Below are 25,573 nucleotides of genomic sequence, written 5' to 3'. Positions count from 1 at the left end.
CTTCTGGAAGAGCCTCATGTTGATCAAGAACGAATGCAGGAATGGTTAAGGAGAGGTGAATTTACATCAAGAAATGAAAGGTTAATATTGGCAGCCCAAGACAGTGGGCTACATACACGCTGGTTTGCTAAGTCCATTGAACATGTGGGAGAAACAGACATATGTAGGTTTTGTGGAACTGAATTGGAAACAGTCACACACCTTATTGCTGGTTGCGACTCGCTAATGGCAGAGGGACTGTATACTGAAAGACATAACAATGTGGCGAGATTGTTACACTGGAGATTGTGCAAACATTATGATATCGAAGTGGCTGAAAAACACTGGAAACATGAGCCACATAGAATCATAGAAAATGATGGTTTACCTCACATGGGATCACCCAATACCAACAGTCCAAATGATAGATGCTAGAAAACCGGATATAGTGGTCCAAGAAAAGAAGACAAAAGTAGCATTGATCATTGAAATTGCCACACCTAGTGACTACAGTGTCTTGCGTACAGAGAGACACAAAGTCATAAAATACCTCGATCTGCAGGCAGAAACAAGAGCCATGTGGAAGAAAGATACCCAGACAGTTGCAACAGTAATAGGAGCAACTGGTCTTATAAAAAAGAATTTACAATCGTATTTAGATATGTTACCAATTCATGTAACACCATATGAATTGCAGAAGAAGTCATTACTGGGCACATTGCGGGTGCTGCAAAGAGCACTTTTGGCTAACATCAAAGAGTGAAACAATACTAATTTCATGAATTTTAATCGTACTTTTACTTAGGAATGGGGTCCTTTCCCGTCATGGTATTAGAAACCCAAAAGACTTGGAGAAATAAAAACTGTCAGGAACACACACACACACACACACACTGAAACATTAACTTTCCTAAAATTACCTCTGAAATGCAAAGCAAGCACCAATCAACCTCGGCTACACTGTTCAGATGTTAAGTCTTCCATCTCACATAGTGGTAAGGAGTTCCAGAGTCAAGGATGCCTAGCCCTTAAGGCAGGCACCTGCTAAACCCAACATTCTAGTTATAGATGACACTTGTAAGACATACAAAAAGAACTCTTACCAGACTGAGAAAGGAAAGTGAGATAGTCCTTTATCCATCTGGTGCCAGGATCTATCAGATCACAGACTCAAGTCCTTATACAAGTACCTGTATGACTATGTCATAGTACATGTGGATGTCATTGACTTGAGATGTACCTCTCTGGACTATGTTTCCTAGGCAGATATGAGCCTAGCATTTACCAGCATTCTACTTTCTACAAGAATGGTGCTGCAATATGAGCAAAAAAATAACTGACTTCAATAATTCACTTAGTTTTTTGTATCATTTGAAGAGGGTGCAATATTTGTTAGCTTGTAAGGAAATGATTGATGGACCTTACGGCTTCACCAAGGATGACATGCACCTGTCTCCTCGAGGCTTTTGAATACATTAGCCTTTTCCACAATGTCAACCAAAGCAATGGACAAAGGTAAAATTATACACAGCACTGCCACCTACTTTGATCTGGCCAAGGCTTATGACAGAATCCCTCACCGCATAGTAGAAAATCTTGAGGAATAAACCCCTTTGTCACCCAAAGGATTGTCAACTGTTTCACACATAGGACGAAGGAGATAAAAATAGGGGAAGCTACCTCCACAAAAAGACTGGCCAGCAGTGGAGTTCCCATGGTTCAGTGGTGGAACCTCTTCTAATCATCATTTAATTCTCAGAAGTAAAATACAACAACAAAGGGCTTTGACTACCTAGGTTTCCAGGTGAATGCAACCTAGGAACAGTGATCAAATCCTCAGCCATTATACAGGAAGGCTTGTCCCCAAACAAATAACTGGTGGCAGACTCATGGACCAAAGCTAAATACTAAAACTGCATTATTGTCTCTTTTGGCAAGTCAACTATGACATTGACAACCGACCCCTAAGAGCTGACCCAGTAATTTGGGATTTGGTAACTTGTGTTATGTTAGGGACATTCTGCAAAATCAATAACAGTTTCAAGTTGGTTTCACAAATACAGCACCCAGAAAGAGAATAAACATTGCAGCATATTTCATGCAATTGCACACTAATCCAGTAAAGACAGATTGTAAGCTGAGTAAACAATAAGAGGGTAACTTGAAGACCAAACATATTAGGCAATGACATGAATAGTCTGTAAAATCTGGGACAGCTTCAAATGTGTTTCGTACAATACTCTAATTTATTTCACACAAATGCACAGTAGCTGTTAATGTCTGACTTTAAACTGAACCCCAGTTATTTCATCCACAACACAGCGAGTTACCATTTTCCAAGGAAAAAACATAAATATTCCAAATTATTTCACACAAATGCACACCAGTCAGCCCTTAATACTAGACTTTAAGATGAGCGGGTGAAGAAGATAAGTTCCCACAGTACAGCTAGCCATCCCATCCCAAAAATATTTATTTTATTTCACACAAGTACAGAATAGCAGCCTTTAAAATAATATGAAAACGACAAAGATACTGCCACCCCCTCTTCAAAAAAAAGAATAAACATTCAGATTTATTCACACAGATTCATACTTCCAAGCCCTTAATGGTGGAATTTAAAATGAGCAAGTAAAAAGGATAAGTTACTTTCTTCCACAGCACAGTTAATCAACCCCCACCAAAAAAACATAAAAATGATTCTTATTTATTAATACAAATGCTCACTAGCGAGCCTTAATGGTAGAATTTAAACTGAGGAAGTGAAAAGACAAGTTACTTTAATCTGGAGCCCATCTAGCAACCCCTACTCCATCAAAACAAAAAGACAACAGAAGAGTACAGTGAACAAAAAGAACATAAATGCCCAGTTTCAAAATGTTTAAACAAATACACATAAACACAATAGCCAAACTTTAAACGTTCAAATCATTTCATCCATAACACAGCAACCTAGCCACCACTACCCCCTCTCCCTAACCACCACTACCCCTCTCCCCTACTCCATCCCACTCCCTCTCCAGTAATAAGAAAAAAAATCTGATTATCTTGACATTTACAAAAAAGCACACTTTCGACTGTTGTCCACAATGCCCTTGCTGACTGAAATCAACAAAAACTCCTATGATTTGTTAAAAAAAAAAAAAAAAAAAAAAAAAAATTTCCACTGCAAAATTCACTACTACTGTACTACTACTAACAAGCTGCTATTGATTCCAAAATACCCTCACATCTCTCTTTGGTCTTGTCTGTAGTTCCTTCCAAGTTTCTTACCATCCTGTGGCATATTTTCACACATGGACAGACACAAAAAGGGAAGACACAAAGCATATTCTTTAAATTTCTCAGGTTTTAAAAGCAAAAAGCTTTTAAAAAGGATAAAGTGGATTTTTTAATGGTAATCTGATTCAGAAGGCTGCACCCCTTTAGTCTTTGCTCCCAGGGAGAGCACACTTTCTGCCTTCCCATTAGTACACCTCTGGCCATATGCCATCTTACATGCTTCTGCAGACCATTTCCACCACTCATGCCAAGAGTACATTCCATTTGTATACAACTCTGTCTTTGAAGAAGTATTTATGGAGAGCCAAGGAGTTATTTAGTCCCTGTAATCTGCCCATGGCTCCTCTGTCATCCTCTGCCCTTTCTACATAGGATATCTTGCTATTCTCATGATCTTGTTACACCTACATCAATCCCTGGCCGAATCCCTTTGTCTCTTTCTCTTGGCTCATCCTGGTGCCTTTTGTCTGAATTACTTCAAGCAGTCTGATGGCCCATTCTTTGAATGGCCTCCATAACTGCACACAGCACTCAAGGCGTGGTCTATCTAGGCCACTGCTAATTGGAAACATTGCTTCTACAGATGTAGAATCAGTATCTCTGAGGATGCAACCCAGCATTCTGTTTCATACTACCAATGACAGTACTCTGTCAGTCTGTTTTCAGTGTTGCATTCACAGTATGATCAGTTCCACTCCCCCAGCTTATATTTCACACTAGGGTTGTTCCAACTTACCTGCAATACTTTGAATTTACTTAGAAAGGACCTGAACTCCCACCTTTCATGCCACTTTGTTATTCTATCCAAATCCTTACTTAGACTGTTTACCCATCATCCACTGCTGCAACTATTTTTGTAGGATCGATAAAACAGGTTATTCATGTTCTCTATTTCCACAGAAATGCCTGAATATAAATAAACACAATACATGGCCCATGAGATTATTGAACCCATGACCAAAACATTAAGACATAGTGTAACTATTATAAAATGCTGAATGATGTGGGTCATATTCTAGCACAAAGAGACTGAATCCTCATACAGTAAAAAAAGAGAGACAAGCTGTACAAATGCAAAATCCAAAAGTAAGCAGGTATTATGAAGATCTCTAGGAATGATATAACATCTTAAAGTTTATACATATTATGTCTGAATTAACTATGCCTCTAAAGAAGTTGTTAGAGCAAGATGTAGCCCAGAAATGTATATATGAAAAAGAAAAAAAACTTTGAAATTTTCCAAAAAAAATCTAGTTACAGATACATCAATGATGAGATACTATGATAGGAATGCCAGCTGTGTTAGAAGACGAATAGCCAGTCAAAGTAGTATATGACCACAAATATACACACACAAAAGAATTACACTCACCTTTGGTGCTGAAGGCTGTGGTTTGTATTGTCAAATCAGTAGATAGAGTGCTGACATTAAACTGCAGAATAAGGGGAGTGCTGCATTCCTGAATGTGTCATTTTTTAGAAGAGAAATTAACCCAAACTCCCATCTGCTTGAGCTGGTGGTTGTTCAGGTGGATGCAAAAGACCCCATAGCATCTATGAGAAAGAGAAGGAGGAAGTTCCCTGATGCCCTGACTAAATTATTCCTAATAGTATAAATACCACCTTGGATCTCCCCGGAAAAGAGGCCACTAACCTGGTCAACAAAAGGATAATAAATAAATAAAATCTAAGCAGGTAAACAAGAATAAGTTGTTATAAGACTGTAATGTTTAAAGCTACAATGTGTGTGTGTGTGTGTGTGTGTGTGTGTGTGTGTGTGTGTGTGTGTGTGTGTGTGTTTACACTGAAACCCAAGTAAAATCTCCAAGTTATGTAAACTCAGAAGATTCCTGGCTAACCAGTGGCTACAAATATGACACATAAAGGATTAGGTATTTGATAGTATATAGTAAGTTCCAATAACAGTACTTATTTTGTGTTAGGAAACCAAAAACAATGTTTTCCTGCTTATTCCATGGTTTGTGAAAAAAAAAAAAAAAAAAAAAACTGGCATGCGTTTTGCAAAAGGATTTCAACACTGGTAGAATTATGAGTAAGCATATGGAAATCTTCATTCATATAAAGGGTGGTAACCAACAAAAATCGGTAATTGCTTAAACCAATGGTAACTAGTACATTGCATCTTTATCCATATCATCTTACATATTAGCACATGTGAATTTTCACAAAAAGCAATTTTCCTGAACCTAAAGGGAACTAGATAAAATTTTAAAGGCAATTTTCATATTCAGATGTTTTTCCTGCATGAGTTTATTAATGTGATATTAGTAATTCTCAAAATTCTGTTGAAGAAAATATATGTAAAATAGGACTAATTAATTGGCTGATTAATTGATTAATTAGGGACAAAGGGGAAAAAAAAGTTACCCAGTTAGAAATACATTGAAAATTATGACACACAAAGTAGCAGGACGAATGCAGAGTTAAATGTGATGCATTGGATAGCATAAAATACATTTTTAATACATTTTTGTATCTGTAAATCAGGAGGAATAACTTAGGAAGTGTGAAATACTTTTTACTGGTTGGAGTTTTATTAGTTTTATTTTATAGCAATACTAATAAAGAGTCTAATTAGTTTATTAAAACAGATTCAATTGCTTTTTTTCTTTTTTTGCTCAAGAAGATTTTATTTTTCCATAAAACTAACACAATTTAATGCATTCTGTTACTAAATAAATAAATAATGTGAATAAAAGTATGAAATAAGAAAATAACCTATATACGATATGTACAAAATACTGAAGTAAAATTAACAATAATCACATTCCTAGAAAAGAAAAAGAAAATAAAACAATAAGAATACATGTATAACAACAACTAAGATCATTCAAGAGAGTCTGAATTTATCTGGAAAATGCCAAAGAGAGAAATCACCTTTCTCCAACGATTACTAATAAACGTGTTATGGTGAATCCTGTATTCTTTGACTCCAGTGTCTTTGTAATCAGTTTCCTTTAGAAAGCATAAAAAGTATCCAAAAATTGATGTAGAAACAGATTTCCATTTTCTGGCAGTACTTTTCCTTGCAACTGCAAGAATAGTCCAAAGTAAGGAGAGATGATTGACATTGTTCAATACAAGACCATCATTAACATTAAATAAGATTGTTTTGATAGAGAAAATGAATCAGTAAACAAAGCTTTTAAAAAGTCATCTAAAATTGATCTAACAGAGGATAAGAATAAAATGCATGAATCCAATCAGCTTTACATTCCTGCAAACACTTGCAACAGTGATGTAGAATATGTCGGTGTACTCAGCGTGACAGGATCACTGTCAATAGCAAACAATCATCCACAGAGAAAATTTCTTTACAATATATACAAAATCTAGCTGTTAAACAGTTGAGTCTGTGACAAATAACATAGCTACCAAAACCTATGTTTGTTTTTCACAGTGAGAGCTTTGTCACGGTTAACTAAATCTAGTGAAAAGGATTTTAGTTCTTTTTCAGAATTTACTAGCTTATAACCAAATAAATCCATTGCTTCTTTGCACACTTGCTGCACTTTTGTAACATTCAGGAAAGAAAGTTTATTCCTCCAAGCCTGGGAAACAGACTTAGCATCACGTGATGTTATCTGAAAATCTGTATAGTCTTTTCTACTTCCGTGTGTGATGTCATGGATCCAGGTTTCCAGTTTTGGAGTTAGACTCAGGTTTGTAAATCTGTACATTTCCTTTACTTTTTCCAGTGGATCAAAGGCCATGTCTTCATAACGGACCATGAGGTAACGGTTCTTTAAGAAACTTGGACCTTCTGTGGTTGCTGTCTTATGAATCCTGAATTGACTTCTACAAATGGTCTCCATTACTTTATAATTGGAATCATTACCTAAAGATGTTGACTGAGAATTTAGCAATATTTTATTATCATTGATTAGAGACCACAGGGCTTTCTCTCGTGAATTAAGGACAGCTCTGGGGTCCCGGACAAGATGGATTATTCTGAGATTCAAAGCTGGATCATTAATAAGTGGATAGATAGATTCCAGTCTGAACAACCTGACTTCTTTTACAGCAATATGGCTATATGTCTGGCAAGCTTCCTGTACTGTACTGAAGTTAAGTTTCCCACAAATTGTTTTGCAGTCCCTATCATTGATTATATCTGTACGCTGGAAAAATCCACAGGCTGGAGGAGAGCAAAGGGCCCTACTGGTTTCCCACAGGAATACATCTGATTTTGTCTTTTTTTCTGGTAAATAGTAGTCATAAACAGACATGTCACAGTGGAACACAGATCTTATCAGATCTCGAACAGGTAGTTCTAAAATATTGGCATCATTTTCCCACATTCTGTCCCATACATGCCAGGATGGTTCCATTAAGTAAAACACTTCAGGATGCTGACTAAAGACCTGGCCAATGAATGAAGATCCTGACCTCCAGGATGAAAGAATCAGGATATGACCTTTTTTCTGTTTCACTTTATTCAAAGACACTTTGTTTGCTGTATTTATATAGAGAAAAACTAACACCAGACTTTGAAATGCAGAAATGATTATTAAAGCAGCTCTTAAAAAGGACGGCATGTTCATGCTCAAAAAAGATCTGCAGAAAAACAGAAAAAAAACATTAGTATTTTTCAAGAGTTTTTGTTTACAGATGTAGCAATGTATGTTTTTCAAAGTTTGTTTGTGTTATTTATGAAAATAGAATACAAATAGGTATATATACTAGTACAAACAATCAAGATGGGCCTTATAAACATCCTTACTTTGAATTCTATCTTTTCTGCCTCACTAGAATGACAAGTAGAGTGCCACCAAAAATATGTTTTTGACAAGCTTTCATGTATGAATTGAATAAGACCATGGTTTCCCTGATCAGCTTAAAAGAAGCTGCAGCATTTATTTGGGGATTTAAAAGTGAGTAACAAGTGGGACAGTAATCAGGGGAACTTGCCCATATCAATCCAGGTTTGCAATAATCAGTGACTGAAGAACTAGACAGGGAAGGTGTGACATCCTTATTTGATTGGATACTGGGAAACTGCAGCTATTTAAGTAAATGCACCATAATAAAAGATGTTTGAATGATCACTGCTGCAGTAGCTTTAGATATATGGGTTATATCCTGTAAAAGGATATAGCAGCCAGCCAGCTTCCAAAGCTTCAAAGGTACCGTCCATGCTCCCAAACTGTTACTCATCTTGAGCTGAGCTGAAGATAAAAGAATGATTTGCACACCAAGCCCATCAGGGTTTTCATGCCAACTGAGAGAGGGAGGCTAGAGTGCTGAAAAGGTCAATGCTGGGAAAAACAAAGTTATGTACTCAACATAGCATTCCACCTGTGTTGTCTATTTTCATTCTTTCTCAACTGTTGGGTTCAGATCCAATCCTCGGATCCAACTCAGCCATTACTAAAGCTGGGGGTAACCAAGAAGTTCTCGAGCTTGTCCCTTAACCATACTGCAACAGCCCTATGCTACCTCAGATCTTGTTTGATGACTTTGCCAGAAAAAAGAATGATTAACATGCATAACTCTAGGAGTTGTAAGATTGCACATGATCCATAAAGAAAAAATATATATCTGGAGCTCAGTATAAAGACAGTGATGTCCCTCTAACAACTCATTCATCCAGAAGTTTGTGAACAGAAGGGATGAGGGCTCGTGGGTAGGAAGTTGAGGAAGAATGAAAATGGACAACAGAGATGGAATGTTATGGTGAGTACATAACTTCTTTATCTGATGTTGTCAATTTTCATTCTATCCTCAACTGTTGGGATAGAGTCCCCAGCAACCTACAATCTTGGGTGGACTCTGACAAAGGATATTCCTGAGCACAGCTGAACCAAATGCTGCTCTGTCACTGTAGAGAAGATTCAATTTGTAATGAGTAATAAAGATATGGGGAGTAGCCCAAGTTGCTGCTGCACATGACATCCAAGTAAGCTCTGGATAGAAAGACTGAAGAAGTTGTCATGGACCTAGCTGAATGAGCTTGTACCGGTTTTGGCAATGAAATACCCAATTTGTTAAAGATAAATGAAATACAATCAGTTAGCCACCTGCAACAGGTTTACACAGTTTCAATTCTGCAAAGGAAACAAACAAACAATTGGTCTGTTTTTCTGAAATCTTTTGTTCCATGCTAGTAAAAACGTAATTGTCTGAACATTCAATAAATGTAACATGTATTCACCCTTGTTTGAAAAATTAGGAAAGAATACTGGTAAAATAATGGATTGACTGATATTAGATTCTGACACCACCTTGGGAAGGAAGGAGGCATTTGTCCATAGCATCACTCTATCCTTGCGAAAGATCAAGTATGGTGGTTTGAAAACTTGAATCTCTGAACTTTATCTAGCAGAGGTAATGGCTACTAGAAGAACAGTTTTCCAAGCAAGATACTTAAGCTCAGATTTAGATGCTGGTTCAAATGGGGAATGTATTAGTACCTGCAGTACCAAACTGAGATCCCATGGGGGTAGGATGCTTAAACAGGGGTCTTACAAGAAGAGTGCCTCACAAGAAAGTTCTGCACAATTTATGAGAGGCTAATGAAAAACCTTCAAACCCAGTGTGAAAATTTGATATTGCTGCTAACTGAACATTAATGGTTGAGAAGCTAGTCCTTTCTTTAAAAAGTAATGCTAAAAACTTGAGTATGTTATGTACTGGAGCTGAAAATGGGTCAACATGAATTTGTTGGGACTATAAACAAATCTTTCCATTTACTCGTATAGAGTTTTCATGTCGAAGGTTTATGGGAAGATAAAAATATATGTTGGACAGGGGTAGAGAGCATATATTGTCTAGCTATTAATGGAATTGGAAAAACTGTGCTGTCGGCCTGAGGTTTGAAACGTCTAGATAGATTATGCCCATTGGGTGACACAGGAGGTCTGGATTTGGATCCAGAATCCAAGGTTGGTGAAGTAAGTGAGGCCAAAGGAAAGGAAACTAATCCTGCCGAAGTAAGTAAGGTGCAATGAGGATGACTTTGCATTTCAACCTGACAGCTTTCTGCAAAAAATTTGGAATTAATGGGATTGGTGGCTAGGCATAAAGTAGACCAGGTGGCCATTTGTGAAGTACAGTATACCTTGGTGATTCCTCCTGTAGTGGAATACGTCAACGGAGCTGCTGCATTTGTTGTTTAGGAGAGAAGCAAAAAGATCACAGCAAGGCTGGCCCCATTGATGAAAAATCATTTCTGTTACTTTCTTGTTGAGAGACCTGCTCAGTTTGTCTGCTATCACATTGGACTTCCCTGGAATGTGCATTGCTATGAGAAAGGGGTTGGATGAGATTGCCCAATGCCACACTCTCAGTGTTTCTCGACACAAGGGGTATGATCTGGTCCCTCCTAGTTTGTTGATGTATCAAACCACTGACATATTGTCTGTTTGAATTGCAATCATCCCTGAAGGGAGTGCATCCTGGAAGGCCTGCAATACTAAAAGCACTGCTGTCTTCTCTAGGACACTGATATGCAAGTTGGCCTCTTTGGGGGACCAAGTGCATTGGACTGTTTTCCCCAGAAAATGCCCCCCACCCCAACTAGGAAGCATCCGTGGTCACTAGGGCGTTTAGGTGAGAGGGGAATGAATGGACAGCCTTGTAGATCATGATCTGACTGAATACACCACCTGAGATCTCTCCTGCATGTCTGAGTGATTTGTATCTGAGTTGACATGGGTTGTCAAAGTATTGACCATTGCGTTCCTAGCATCCATTGGCGAATCCTCATATGAATCTGGCTAAAGTTACTAAGCTTATCTCCACTGACCTTGATCCTAGAGCTTGAAGGACCAAGCAGACTGAAATTTTGGTATTGCAGATTATTTTTCTTACCTGTGATCTGATAGTTAGTACTCTTCTTTTCTTAGCTTCTTTTAGTATCTGATGCACATTCTTAGAAAATGGGTGTCAGAATGTTTTAAGATTCTATCATCCAGGCAGTTAGTTATATATGGGGTCAGAATGTATCAAACACCCCTTGTCCTGTGTGAGTATGTCCAATCCTTGAGAAGTTTGTGGTAATTGCACTTGGCTATTTCTAATAGAAGGGATGACCACTGTTAAATGGCCAGAACAGAGTCAACACAATGAGCTCTGCTGTGTCTTCAGAATGACACTGGATATTAGTAAAAGGGGTGTTAAAGCATACAATAACACTTATGTACAAGAAAAAGAAAAAGTGTCTGTTTCTCAGGCCTTCATCTGTGGAATCCTGTAGCAGAATTTTACCAACTGTCTGTTGGAAGTGGAGGCAAAAAGATTTGTTTGACATGCTCCCAACAGCTGGATTAAATCATGGAAGACCTCCTGATTCAATTTCCATTCGTGTGGGTCTGCCCTGGTCCTCTCGGCTTGTCTGCTGCAAGATTTTGCACTAATAGTATGTAAGATGCCTGTAGAGTAAGATTGTGCTGATACCTATATCCCAGACTACCATAGTTAGTCTGCACAGAGAGTAGAATTCCCCACACACACACACCACCATGTCTGTGTATGTACCAGATTACTGACTTGTTGTCTGTAAACACTTATAATGGTCTTGGGGACCTTGCCTGACCCACAAATACCTACACCCCCTACATCCCTCACCCAGTATTCCTCTCTTACTGAATTAAAAAAATGGGCACCTGTCCACAAAAAATATATTGTCTCATACATAGCTCTCCATTTCACACGTGTCTTCTTGACACACTTGATTTGGTCCAATTGGCTATACAACATGATTATGTTATTGTCACCCCTCTCTCTGCAGGTGACAGTCCAAATTCAGCTAATATTCTGCACATATCATCAGTTTTTTTACTGTTGAAGAAATGGATAGCTATGGTTCTTATCTATCTGCCTCCTACACATTTCTGTATTGATTTTCTTTTGTTCTTCCCCTGCTTGCTCACCATTTCATCACTTTCCTATTTACCTCATTTTAACACCTATAATCTGGTCAAAAAACAGAATCACACACAACACACATAAGCAGCAGAAAAAGCAATAGACCTTTACACTTTCTGGCCAGTAAGCCTGAGTGGAGTTTGGCATCATGCACCTCAGCACAATACCTCAACCTACTACGCTACATCAACACAGAGTACTATAAAGAATAATGTCACTGCATTATCACTGTTTATTTAAAGGTATTAAACATACCTGGATTCAAACCCAGTATCATCTGGGTTCAAAATGAAATGTGCTAATGCATTTATACCTGCTGCTCCAATGTCAGCTAAGCAGCAGGTGTGTTTCATACACTCAATAATAACTCTAAGAATTTCAGAAATGTGACTGGTGTTTGCATATAGATTAACTATGTGCAAACAGGGAAAGGTAATGGAAATGTGTATTTTGCATGAGCAAACCCGTTTCTCACCACTACACTATGCAAAGTAAATATTAGCATGTATGAGTGTTATTTAATGTCAGTTTACTCTTTATGCCATGAAACTACATATGGAACTTTTCAAACTGAAGGCCCTATCTAACAGTATGTCAGTGCAACACTGGTGTCTCCACTAGTTTTTTCAGAAATATATCAACTACACTGCATAAATTAATATCAAATGTGTGATATGCAATGTATGTCAATCTGGTAACATGCAGAACTACAACTATCTTGACAGTTGAACACATCTACAAATCCATCAACTGACCCTGGGAACTACTGACCCATAAGCCTAACCAGTCTTATCTGCAAGACTAGGGAATGAATCATCATAGACCTTATCCACAGGGACTTAGGTGACCTTCAACACTCTTGACCATACCTATTTTGGTTTTGTCAAGGGTAGATACTACTTATTAAACCTAGTGGACGTCTTTGATAGTATTCCCAAAGCCCTGGATGAGGGAAAACAGGACATACCGTTTATGTTGATTTAGCCAAGGCCCCTGACACAATCCTCCATTGAGATATCATAGAGAAACTCTTACATCTGGAGATTACCCCATACATTACTAGAAGGGTAGCCAACTGGCTGAGTTACAGAATGCACAATGTCAAGGTTGGGGAGTCCACCTCCACCAGTAGACCAGTTGGCAGTGGATTACCACAAGGATCTGTGCTGTGCTCTGTACTGTTTGGAAACTAATTATCTGAAGTCCAGACAAAGATAGATGGCCTGTGGCTCACCAAGTTTGCAGATGACTGTCAACTGGGTGCAATCATGTACAGTCCCCGAATGATGTTAACATATTACAGAAAGGCCTGACACAGACAAATGATTGGTGCCAAACTCATGGACTGAAAGGTAATGCAAAACAATACCTCACTGTCCTCTTTGGCAAAAAAGTAGCCCTGCTAATTATGTTAGACATAGCACCCCTCTAATCTCAAACTCAGTGATGTGAGACTTGGGAACACAGGTTGATAGCAATCTAGACTTCAATCAATATGTATCCATTGTGGTAAGACACACACTCTACATTGCTCAGCTCATAACTAAGAGCATTGCATCCAAGACCACGGAGCTCATAGCTCCTCTGTACTCAACCCTTATCAGACCACTAATTGAGTACAATGCTCCCTTCTTTATGTACCTCACCTGACACCTGCAGCAACTGAAGAGACTACAGAGGTTTTTGACCAAGAGATTTCAGGGCCTCCAAAACATGACAGACATGGAAAGACAGAAAACCCTGTCACTGTACTCTTTATCATACAGGCTGTTGAGAGGCAACATGTGCCTGGGATACACAGTAGTCTCTGACCCTGCCCTAATGGAAATGCTGGACATCTGCAAATCAAATGAGACAAGAATAACTTGCTCCAGGGATCTTAACCTAGCCTGTGACATAAAAAGAATATGCTGGAGAGACATATATATCTCCCAGCCACTTCTCTGTAATAGGCTTCTACTGCATGTGAAGCAGTGCTCCTCAGTGACCATATTCAAGTGCAAATTTCAAAAATGGATGGGTGATTACAAATTCACAACAAACACCCAAATACTGCCACGTAGATAAAGCTGGACTTGTCAGATTATACTAGATAAAACTAGAAAAATAAGAATAAGAACCACGGGCAGGTAACACAAAACTCTTAAGAACATAATGTTTTATTTTACACTCAAGGGAGCTTTCACCACAAAAGTTTTCTTCAGACAAATAGTTTAAAATAGTTTAAAAGAGGATTGATGGAAATTTTTAAATTATTTGCCTGAAAAAAGCCTTTTGTGGTGAAAGTTCTCTTGTGTGTAAAATAAAGTGTTATGTTCTTAAGAGCCTTATGGTGCCAGCTTGTGGTTCTTATTATAATGATCATAAAGTCACCCCAGAAGTGGCAGCTATGTCCCTCATGGACAAGGGCAGGCAGTGCTGATCACACAATCACTCTGCTAACAATGACCATCTAACTATGCTCAATAAGGGCACTTGTGTTTTACACTGTTAGGCTTATAAAGGGCCCAGATCCATTAGCCTAGTAACCTCATAGGAACCTATGATGCTATGAATCTATGCAGGCCTCCCATAATCTTCTCTCTTACATCCAGTGATGATGTCATCCACTACAAGTTGTTCTGCAGCCTTGTAAAAGTCAAACTTGTGCTGTGGGGCTTGTGTAAATTACTCAGTTCTGTAGTCTGTGTACTTAGGTGGGTAGTGGGTTCTTTTCTCACTGCAGTCAAGTGTGTGTATGTGTGTGTGTGTGTGTGTGTGTGTCTAGCTAGAAGAACAGAAGTGTGTATCCTACAGTTACTGCTCCAGTCTCATGAATTAACAGTATTTTGATACTTGCACATGCCTACACATCCACTTCATGCAGGCTTCCCAGCATCTACTCTCCAACATGAACTGCTGATGTCATCCACTATAAGTTGCCTGCAGCCTTATAAAAGTCAGATTTGTGCCAGGGGACTTGTGTAAATTACTGAGTTCTGTAATCTATGTACTTAGGTAGGGGGTTCTGTTCTTACTGCACTCAACTGGTGTGTGTGTGTGTGTGTGTGTGTGTGTGTGTGTGTGTGTGTGTGTGTGTGTGTGTGTGTGTGTGTGTGTGTCTGCACACTTGCTTGACATTGCAGACAGCCTTTAAGACCAGCATGTGGGACACTGTTATTGCCATATACTCCTCATCAGACACTGCTGCTATCATCAGCTATAGTGTAACCTAGTATCATCCTATGAACTTATCCTATGAACTATGTTGTGTGAGACACTACAAGTCAGACTTCAGCTGTGGTGCTTGCCTTAAAGACAGAGTTCTGTAGTCTGTGTACTTAGGTGGGGGTTCTATTATCACATAAGTCAACTGCGGTATGTGTGTGTACTTGCTTGATATTACAGAGATCCTTTTACACCAGAACATGGAACACTGTTACTGCCATATTCTCCTCACTAGATGCTGCTGATGTCATCAGCTACATCTGATTTGTGGATGTGCACTATTCCCCTTAGGGCATGGTCAAAGACTAACCTGCAGGCTAGAAATCACTTCATCCTATATGACAGAAATTACAGTGACATGGCTTTCAGTCTATCCACATACATCATGGCATAGTTTGTAGGCATTGTATTTTCTTGGTGAAAAAACCTTTGATCTCTCCAGAAGCTGCATTTATCTGGTGAGGTACATGCAAAAGAGAGCATTATACTCTATATTAGTGTACTAATGAGGTTCGAGTACAGTGCTGTAATATAATCCTCAGATCTGAATATGATGTCATGACTTATAATATGCACATTATAGGCTTTCAATACCAGTGTTCACACTTGGTGGTCAAAGTTCAGATTGCTATGTACATGTATTCTAAGTGCTTGCATCACTGGGTTTCAGCATAGCGGGAATGTTGCCAATGCTGTAATTTGCAGGGAATTCCACTTTGCAGAAGAACAAAAATAAAGACATATTTTTGCATTTATTTGTAAACTGTGTAGCTTTGTCACCAATCACTTGTCTGTGTTAGCCCCACATGTAGTATGTTGTCATTATAAGTGGACCCAATGATTGCACCCAGTATGCAAGAATCAGCAAACGCAATAAGCCAAAGGCTGTATACTTTAGCCTGAACTTTCGAGAAATAGATTCCAAAGAGTAAAGGGCCAAGCACAAATCCTGGGGGTACACCAGTGGTGACAGCTCTACTGGTACAGGCTGATTCAACATCTTTCACAATATGTGTTCTGTCAGTGACCCAATTGGTTACTCATCTAGTGATGTAATGTTTAATCTCCAGCTGGGAGAGTTTCTCAATGATACTTGTGTGGGGGATTGTGTTCAAACCCTAGGCCAGTTGAGGACAGCCAGTAGGCACTGTCTTGCTTTCATCCATGCCTATCACACAGAATCAATAAACTGTGACAACATCACAGCTCTCCTATCACATGACTCATCACATACACCTTCCTGACATGATTAAATACACACTTCAACACACCCTCCACATAGACGATGTTCCTGTAGGATGGTGCACATCAACATGCATCCATCTGAGTTGGGAGGGACAACATCAAGATGCATTCATGTATAGACACATCCTGAATCTCCTCATCTGTGGGGTAGACCAAGGTGTCATCGTGGACCTTTTCTAAATGGACTCTAATAATATCAAGGTTGTGTGCAACAGACCTGTGTGAGTTGTTAATGCTACATCATGTCTGTTACATCTGTTAGATGTCCTCAAAGAGGCCATCGAGGGCATGCATGACAACAACATTATCATCATTTTTGAACTTGACAACCCCAAGGCATTTGACATAAATCCACACAGAGGTATTCACTCAGCACTGTCAGATGTGGCCATATATACCTAAATCACCAAGTTGGTAGACCACTGTATCACATACGTGTCATCTAAATATGTTGAAATGTATGAAATTACCTGTATCTCAGGTCCAGTGATCAGGTCCATACATGAGGGCTGTCTGCTGGGCCTTTTCCTGTCCATTATATAAGTGACAGACATCACAGATGACATACACAGCCTGTGTCCAAACAGCTGTCTGAAGGACTACAGATTGTGGTCAATCATTGACTCCAACTGTGATATTAGTATAATACAGACGGTATCAACACGGACCATAGATTGCTGGCACAGCCATGACAACATCTGCAATTCCACAGAAACATGGAGGGATTTGTTATGTTAGAAAAACAAAGACACCACCCAAGTATAATGTAGATATCATACTCTATAATCAGACTTACAGGTACGTGACCTGTGTCCTGGGGTAGATGGCAAGTGCATCATCCACCACCATATGGTCACAGTGCTGACTAGTCCCTTGTAAGTAACACAACTACTGAGTATGTGAAGGACATCCACACGACAGGCCATACCACCTCCATAGTTCACAGCCTTCATCACACCAATAACTCAGTACAATGTACGTTTCTTCATGTACCTCCCTACAAATCTTCCAGAGATGTGTAACTGAAGTGTATCATTTTTGTCACAGTAAGCTGTCACACATCTTATTGGCCTTACCTAGTTTTTTTTTCTTGTGGCATAAACATTACTGTCTGATGGTGCGGAACCCCTCTCAGGTTGTTACACCAGATGCATGTGTGCTACCTGTTCCAGTGATGCACATAGTACATACATGGCTATTTAAACATTAATGGCATGGGTAACATTTGTGACAGTATGGATTGTGCCATATACCTAGATAGATAGATAGATAGATAGATAGATAGATAGATAGATAGATAGATAGATAGACATCTGCCATGCACACCAGTCAGCTAACATGTATTGATCATAATGCCACATACAGCTATAGCAGTGTCCATGCCAACACATCCATCAGCTGTTACAGTGTGCATGATTACCTTTATAGAGTCTGGGCATGTCAAAATAGTTGTACAAGTGTGTTTGTGCAGAATCATCTCTGATAACTCTAAACCACATATGTTATGTCAGAGACATGGGATTACTGGTGATATTATTTTAATGTTGTCCATGATTGTTCTTATTTGTTTTAATGATGTCCATGAGCCTTTACTAGTGTCTGGAGACTTCTGCTGAGACTACACTCATATTCAGGCAAATCAGTTTGCACAGCTTTATAATAAGCACCATATTCCAGTTGTATATGATAGTATGTCTGTAGATGATTAAGAATGCTTATCTTACACAGACATCTTCCCCATTTGTATGACAGCTTGTGTGACAGTCAAATAATACACATTTTCACTGTGCCATCCCTACTGTACCATATTGATATGTGGTTGGTATTACTGCTACAACTGTCTTCCATTGACATGCCTTCATGTGCTGTACATTAGACTGTTTCACCTGTCCTCTTTCCATGTGTTCATTCCTATAATTCATCTGTTTTCCCATATTCAATACACACACTTCCCGAGTGTTTATTTTACATGGCAGTCTATGTACACTTACAGATCATCTACACAACTTCAGTACAGAATACCAGGAATGGATTTCACAATATTCTGCACAGTATACACTGTCCTGTACTGTGTTTAGACCATATACATATCATACCTGTCAACTGTCCAGATTTTTACAGAATGTCCATATTTTTGCCTTATATATGTTTTGGTCTGTTCCTTATGCAATTTGTGGTTTTCTGCCACATCACTGGGATGATCTCAGAACTAATGTGACCAAATAATTATATACATTTGAGTTTCAGGCTTCAAAGCCTTCAGAAAATGTATCTTGACACAACCCCCTTGTTATTGTAGCATATTTTTAAGTTTAAAGAGCAAATATATAAAATCTGTCCCTATTTCTAGTATGTTGAGCTTTGTCCAGATTCCTTGTACTACGAGATTGAAAGCTGTATGAACTATTATATGTTAAGCCATGCTGATCAATGTGACATTGCGCGCAAACCCGCTGACCTACTCTGCTCTAAGTTAAACAGGTATGCTATCCTTGTTGATCTACACAGTTTCCTGGCTGGCAAAAGTGTTGCCAGCCATTAAAATGTGCTTATTTACATTTAAACGAGGTGCATGTCATGAATATGTAATTAGCACTGCTGTTCGCCATGCATCACCGTGCACACACATAAACTCCATGTAGGCTTCAAGTGAAGCCTACACAGAGTTTACTGAATCCCAGGGTATATTTTCTTGTCAAAGAGAGTAAAATCTCCACAGTACATTGTTAATTCATGTTAAAAATCACAATCAAGGTTAAAAACACAGAGCAGGGCGATTTAAAAAGCAAATAATGTATAAATGCTGAAAAATCAAAGTTCTGCAACATTTCCTGTCAAAAGATGAAAATAAAGCAGATTAACAACAGTAAAGACAGACCTCTGGTGTTAACAGCACACTTAAATACTGCACTTCTGAGATAAATAATGAAAGTTTCTTCAGAAAGTGTAAAAAAAAAAAAGAAACAACTCATGAAACTTAATAACCAAAAACAAAAAATTGAATTGTTCACCAAGTAACAGGAAAACAAAGGATACACAACTCAAGGTTGGATAAGTTTAGCACTTTTGTATAATTTATTTAGAAGACTTCATCATAGCCAGTTTAAAATGAAAAGACAATTAGTTAAATCGCCTCCTGAAACAATTACATGCTCAGCCTTCATTGCTGTTAAAGGTGTATTACAAGTAATTAGGCACACATTTCATAATGCTTAATATAAATTATACCACTGTTGTCAAGTCATCAAAAACTATGCTCTAATTTATTTGAAATGCAACTGTAAGAAAAAAAAAACAGACGTAAAAGCACCATAAAAATGACCAAAGATTAATCTAGCTGAACAAACCACAAAAAAGGTGCCCACATTCTGCAGCAGTGTCACTTTATAAAACAGCTGACCTTGCTTTTAATACACTGACAATGTTCATATTATTATTCAAAACTGGAGGTTTACAAGCCTCAACCTTAATCTCCCATTTTTTTCCTGAACCTCCAATTTATTTTGCCAGTTGCCACCCTTTTCATCCACAATGATTTTCTCCACTATAACAAATAAAAAGCCTTTAAAATTTGAACATATTAAGGCATTTTTGCATAAAGCATTATTTGGATCCTTCCTACATATAATGTTGATATATACACATGCTCATGCACTTCTCAGTCTTTCCTACATAAAGAGCAGGGCAACTAGCACAGCAAGCTAAATATACTACTTTAGATATGGCACAATTAAAATTAAGTGAACATTTTGGTACTTTACATATACCTTGTACATTACTAATCTTTCCAGTGTTTATATATGGACATTGTATGAACATGACATATTTTCTTGTCTTTTCAAGAAAAAGATATTTTGTATTATTGCTTATATTAAGTGACTTTTCAACATAAATACCTGATTTACCATCAGCATTATTCAGTTATTAATCTGTGTAGGAATCCTCCCTCTATTTATACTGTATCTACATTACATTTAACTTTTAATGTCCTGTTATCACATTTCTGCTACTCTCTTGGTACCCATTCCACTGATACTTTTGGGAGGGCAATGTTCACTGCTATTCTCTCCTCCTTGTTTGCCCTTTATTGAGTCATTTGCATCAGGCTACTGTTTGATCAGTACATTCCTTCATGTAGTTTATGGGAGAAGTCCTTTGTTCCCTCAATTTTTATTTTACTTCCATTTACTGATTCTTAAGCACAACATCTATCACTCTCTTACATGTTCCTTTCCTTGGCTGATAAGCCTTCTGCTATTGCTCTACGATGTTCTTCCTGACTTCCCTTATCAGTCCAACTATCTCGCTGAGCCATACCTCTCAACCTGGAATCATCAAAAATCTGGACAAGGCCCATGAAAAATAGTTACAAATGTGTACGTTGGTTAACATAAAATTTGCATATATAATTACATAACCACGCCCACTCCGATGGGATTGTGGGATAACAACTTTCAAACACAAATTGAAGAACAGACAAGCAAAATATGGCACCAGAGTTCCCCTACAGCCATCCCAATGTCCCATTACCTGGCTATTTTACCCCATTTACCATAAACACTAATGTGTGCATACTGCTTTACTTCTACAATGATTATTTGGATTTTATTTTTACATTTTATAGCACAATGTACAAACACAAATAGTTAGCTGCTAAACAAAGGAATACTGTCTCAGAATGAAAATAGACTCGGCATTAAATCTTCTCTGCCCTTGAAACTCATATTCATTGAAACAGCATTGAAACCCAACACCACATCCAAAGAAAATGTATCTGGCCAGTGGTGATAAAGATTACCTTTGGGCCATTTTCAAATCATAGATCCATTGCTCACAAAACAACAAACATACATGCATTTTTTTAAGTACCTTCCTGACTTTATTAAATTATATTCCTTGCATAATACAGCACACTTGTTAAGACTTAAGTTATAGTGCATTTTAAATTTATAGTTTGAACATTTTTCCAGTAGGCAATGAAACAAAAAGCATGAACCAATAATGACAAAAACTGCCCAGTTAAGAACATTTCCATCATAACAGTGTAAATATACAAATAGAATGACAGTAGTGTAAGCCGAAGGCATCTTGCACAGCTCCTTGCACTTATTTTTAATTTCAGTTTTTATTTTTTTTTTGGGGGGGGACCGGAGACACATTTTAATCATTGCTTGCATAATTTTGGAAAGTTGCTAGAATAAAACATGTTATCACCATGCATTTCACTGCCAAGTCTTGGACCCAGGACACTGTGCACTACAGTCAGTACAACATACCCCTTTGCCAAATCATCACCTTCTTGAAAGACAGACTGAAGCTTAAATAGCTATCATTTAGTGAATTTAGTTTTCACTTCTCACTATAGCTCTCAACCTCTTAGCACAAAAAAACCTAACCAAAGCCAATAATGTGGGAATACAGCCCCAATATAGGAACACATTTCAAATATTTAAATGAACTTATAAGCTTAGAAAATTGCTAGAATAAAAGGTTTTGTGTTACCATTTATTTTCTGAAGAATATGAAGTCTGTAATTCAAATGCCTATTATTTAGTGAATTCAACAACAAAAATCCTTAAAAAACACAGATTTAATGAGGAACAGAACAAAAATATGAGGAATAAATTCCGAAGTGGTGGTGGCTAGGGACTTTAAGCTCTTTTTACCTTGTACCCAAGGTACAGGGTTTAAGCCTTTCTAGCCACCACCTCCATTGAATGGGGGCATTTTCACATACACACAGTGTATGGGTGACATTTTATTACTAAATGCATTGACTCTTTAAATTGTAAACTGGTGGCAAGAGAAGATTAATCAGATGATCATATCAGTGAAAAGCATCTTGAACATACAATAATGCATTCAAAATAAATGGATGAAGCTTGATTTTCATGGAAGCAAGCATAGTAACTTGCATTCTAATATGGATAGAATTTGCAACGTGTTCTAACATACACTACAGCATGGCTTATAATAGCAATGCAGGGCCTCATAGCATGATATGCACAGTTTATTTTGTAACTGGTATGACTTCTAATAAAAAAAAAAGTGTTAGAAAAATCGGAGTTGAGCCAACAATGGATGTGTAAGTGATTTCATTTATTTTGATAATCCTACTTTGATGATCGTTTTGCTGTCTTTGTCAAAGTGACTGACAACTATTTGGTTTGCTCTTTCTGAGCTACAATCAGCAGTGACAGGCATATTATCAGAAGTCCTGCACACCTTATTATCAGAAGAGAATGGAGAAGTCACCAGGAGGATGTGCCAAAGATCCCTTTCCCTTGCCACTATTTGTCAGCGGGACAAGGGCCATGGCAACGGGTAGCTGACAGGTAATTTCAGCAATAACAATTACTCCTGTGTCATAAACAATTTGCCTAAGGCAAGACAATAGGAAAGCCTTATAATTTCATGGCATATAAATAAATGCCAGCTGGTAACAAGTGAGCAGCGATCAAGCCAGGAGTCCGACCATGAATACTGTTATTGCATGAAAATAGAAATCTGAAAAGATCACTATGTTAATAAATTAAAAGGGGTTCAGAGGGCAGACAAGCAGGACAAAGTTTTGAAATAAATACATGCACTTCCATGAAACCATCTTCTGCAGATCACGCTTTCTGCTCCAACACTAAGAAAAATATTTATACATGTGCAGCGCATTTTTATTGTTGCATAATACAGTCAGTCTTACAAATTGCAGGTTTAGCATATTGCATGTCATCACTATAATGTAACTGTTGTCAGGTGATGCAAAAGTGAAACATAGATAAGTATGATTATTACATATATTATAAGTATTTAATGACAGTATTTAATCATTGGACTGAGTAGTTCCCAGAAACAAAACGCTGTGTTTATTGCTATGTTTAAAACTCTGTCCACATGCTCACCTCCTGTTATAATACAAACATAACTTGCATGCATACTTTTACATTCACATATCTATACACACACACACACACACACACACACACACACACACACACACACACACACACACACACACACACACACACACACCCTTTTAAGCAAAGAGAATCTGTTGTAAAAGGCACCTCGTCCAACTGCCTAAATGGCAGACTCCCAACTCCAGGACTTAAACTCCAAATGGCAACTCCAGTAATTGAACTCCATGGCTTACAAGTACTTGAAACGGATGAAAATCCAAAGCGTCGGAGTAACTGCATGGCTTAAAATTACCAAACGGTGCCTCTGAGCAACTGCATGGCTTAAAATTACCAAACGGCACCTCTGAGCAACTGCATGGCTTAAAATTAATGCGCGCACGTCTGAGCTTCATTCCAACAGGCTGACGGAGCTGACGTCATTGCGCATGTGATGACGTCAGTTCTGCGATCTGTAAAAATTAGATTAAAAAATCAGAAATGAAGGGGTGCCACTCAGAAATTGTGGCACCCCAAAACTCGGTAAAAAACGAGCAATTCGGGGCAGCTGGGAGGTATGCTCTGAGCCTTTGCTGCTTTTTAAATAATGGAAATATCCAACCTCTTTTCCTCTCCACTCAGGACCTTTCTGTGATTAGCTGGTCCTTTCAAAAAATCCTTCCTTCCTTTGGGTCCAAAAATGAATGTGCATCCCCTTATAGAAAAATTATCACGGCAGCAGGATAAATAGTTCTCCACCTTAGCTCCCTTTCTTTATATACTTTAAATACTGGTACAAATGAGTTCCTTCATGAACATGTTTGGATTTACATACACCTCTTGATCTCCCACCTTTAGCTTTATTCCTGGTTTCCACATTTTTGATGATAATTTCTCCTTCATCAGATATGCCTAAAGTTAAATGATCATGGAAGGGTGTTTTTCTTGTGTCATAATTTCCTGACCACCATGCAGTGTGGAGGGCTCTCTCTATCAAAATATTGCTCTGTTTGAATGTAGTGGATCCTTGACAGGTTTAATACAGTCTTGTCCCTCACATTTCACAGGTATTCCTATTATCTTCACATTTTTATGCCTAGCTCAGTCTTCTATGTTGACTATTTTTGCTACAGGACAATCAAGCAAGGCTTCTGCTAATTCACTTCATGCCTTAAGTTCCTCATTTTCAGAAAGCAGGTCCTCGAGTATCATGGCATTTTCATTTAGACAGAGTATCACCTCTGTAACTCTCCTTTCTTGGGCAGCCAGGTTTTATTGCAATGTGCATTTCACTTCTACTATCTCTTGTCATATCATCATCAGAGTTACTCTCTCCTGCCCATTTTCCCCAGCCTCTGCCATTTGCTCAGTTTCCAGTTTCTTTTCCCTGACTTTTCCATTCCTTGATTTGTTACTCATTCACGTCCTCATTCTTGGATTTCTCTTAAATCTGCTTTATCGGTAAGTCCACTTAGGTTTTATTAATTTTAAGTTTTCTGGTGTTGCTTCTACTCAGAGCAGCACTAATACAATATATTTGCCTGTTAAAATGTTTTTGAAAGGGGTGTTGTATACCAAGCATTCTAGAAAAATGGTGGCTCCTCCTTGGGATCTTAATTTTATTTTGGAAAAATTAACTCTTGCTCCACTTGAATCAAATCATCAGGCTGACTTGAGGTTCTTAAAATGGAAAACAGTTTTGGTCTTCTACAGGAAGAGTATCTGAGTTACAAGTTATTATGGCAGGTCAACCTTGTCATGTTTTCCACAAAGATAAGGTTTCCTTAAGAACTAATCCTTCCTTTATATCTAATGTGTTATCCAAGTTTACTTTGAGCCAAGTTATCCATCTAACCATCTTTTTCCAGAACCTAAAAATGATGGCAAAAGGGTGATCCACACTTTGGATGTCCACAGACAACTCAGATTTTATCATAACAGAACTAAGGCTTTCAGAAACTCTGATCAGTTGTTCATTTCTTGTGAAGGTAAGAAGAAGAAAGGACAACCTGTCTCAAAGGAGACTATTTCCAAATGGTTACATATAAACCACAAAATCAGCTATTTCTTTATTAGATCTT

General features: G+C 38.1%; 1 protein-coding gene across 1 annotated transcript in view; it reads right to left on the bottom strand.

Annotated features, from left to right (window-relative positions):
* Nucleotides 1-6,088: 6,088 nt before the first annotated feature.
* The window catches only part of LOC122809675 (carbohydrate sulfotransferase 5-like), a 152,379-nt gene continuing 132,894 nt past the window's right edge, over nt 6,089-25,573 (bottom strand). Inside the window, exon 2 of the mRNA XM_044081344.1 lies at nt 6,089-7,839. Coding sequence (XP_043937279.1) covers nt 6,654-7,826 — 1,173 coding nt within the window. The 5' untranslated portion in view covers nt 7,827-7,839 and the 3' untranslated portion in view covers nt 6,089-6,653. The remainder of the gene's footprint in view (nt 7,840-25,573) is intronic.

This window comes from Protopterus annectens, chromosome 8.part0 (assembly GCF_019279795.1).
Source record: "Protopterus annectens isolate FY-2018-M chromosome 8.part0, PAN1.0, whole genome shotgun sequence".
Taxonomy (NCBI): domain Eukaryota; kingdom Metazoa; phylum Chordata; order Ceratodontiformes; family Protopteridae; genus Protopterus; species Protopterus annectens.
Note: the sequence above shows the minus strand (reverse complement) of the source record. Positions and strands in the feature narration are given on the sequence as shown.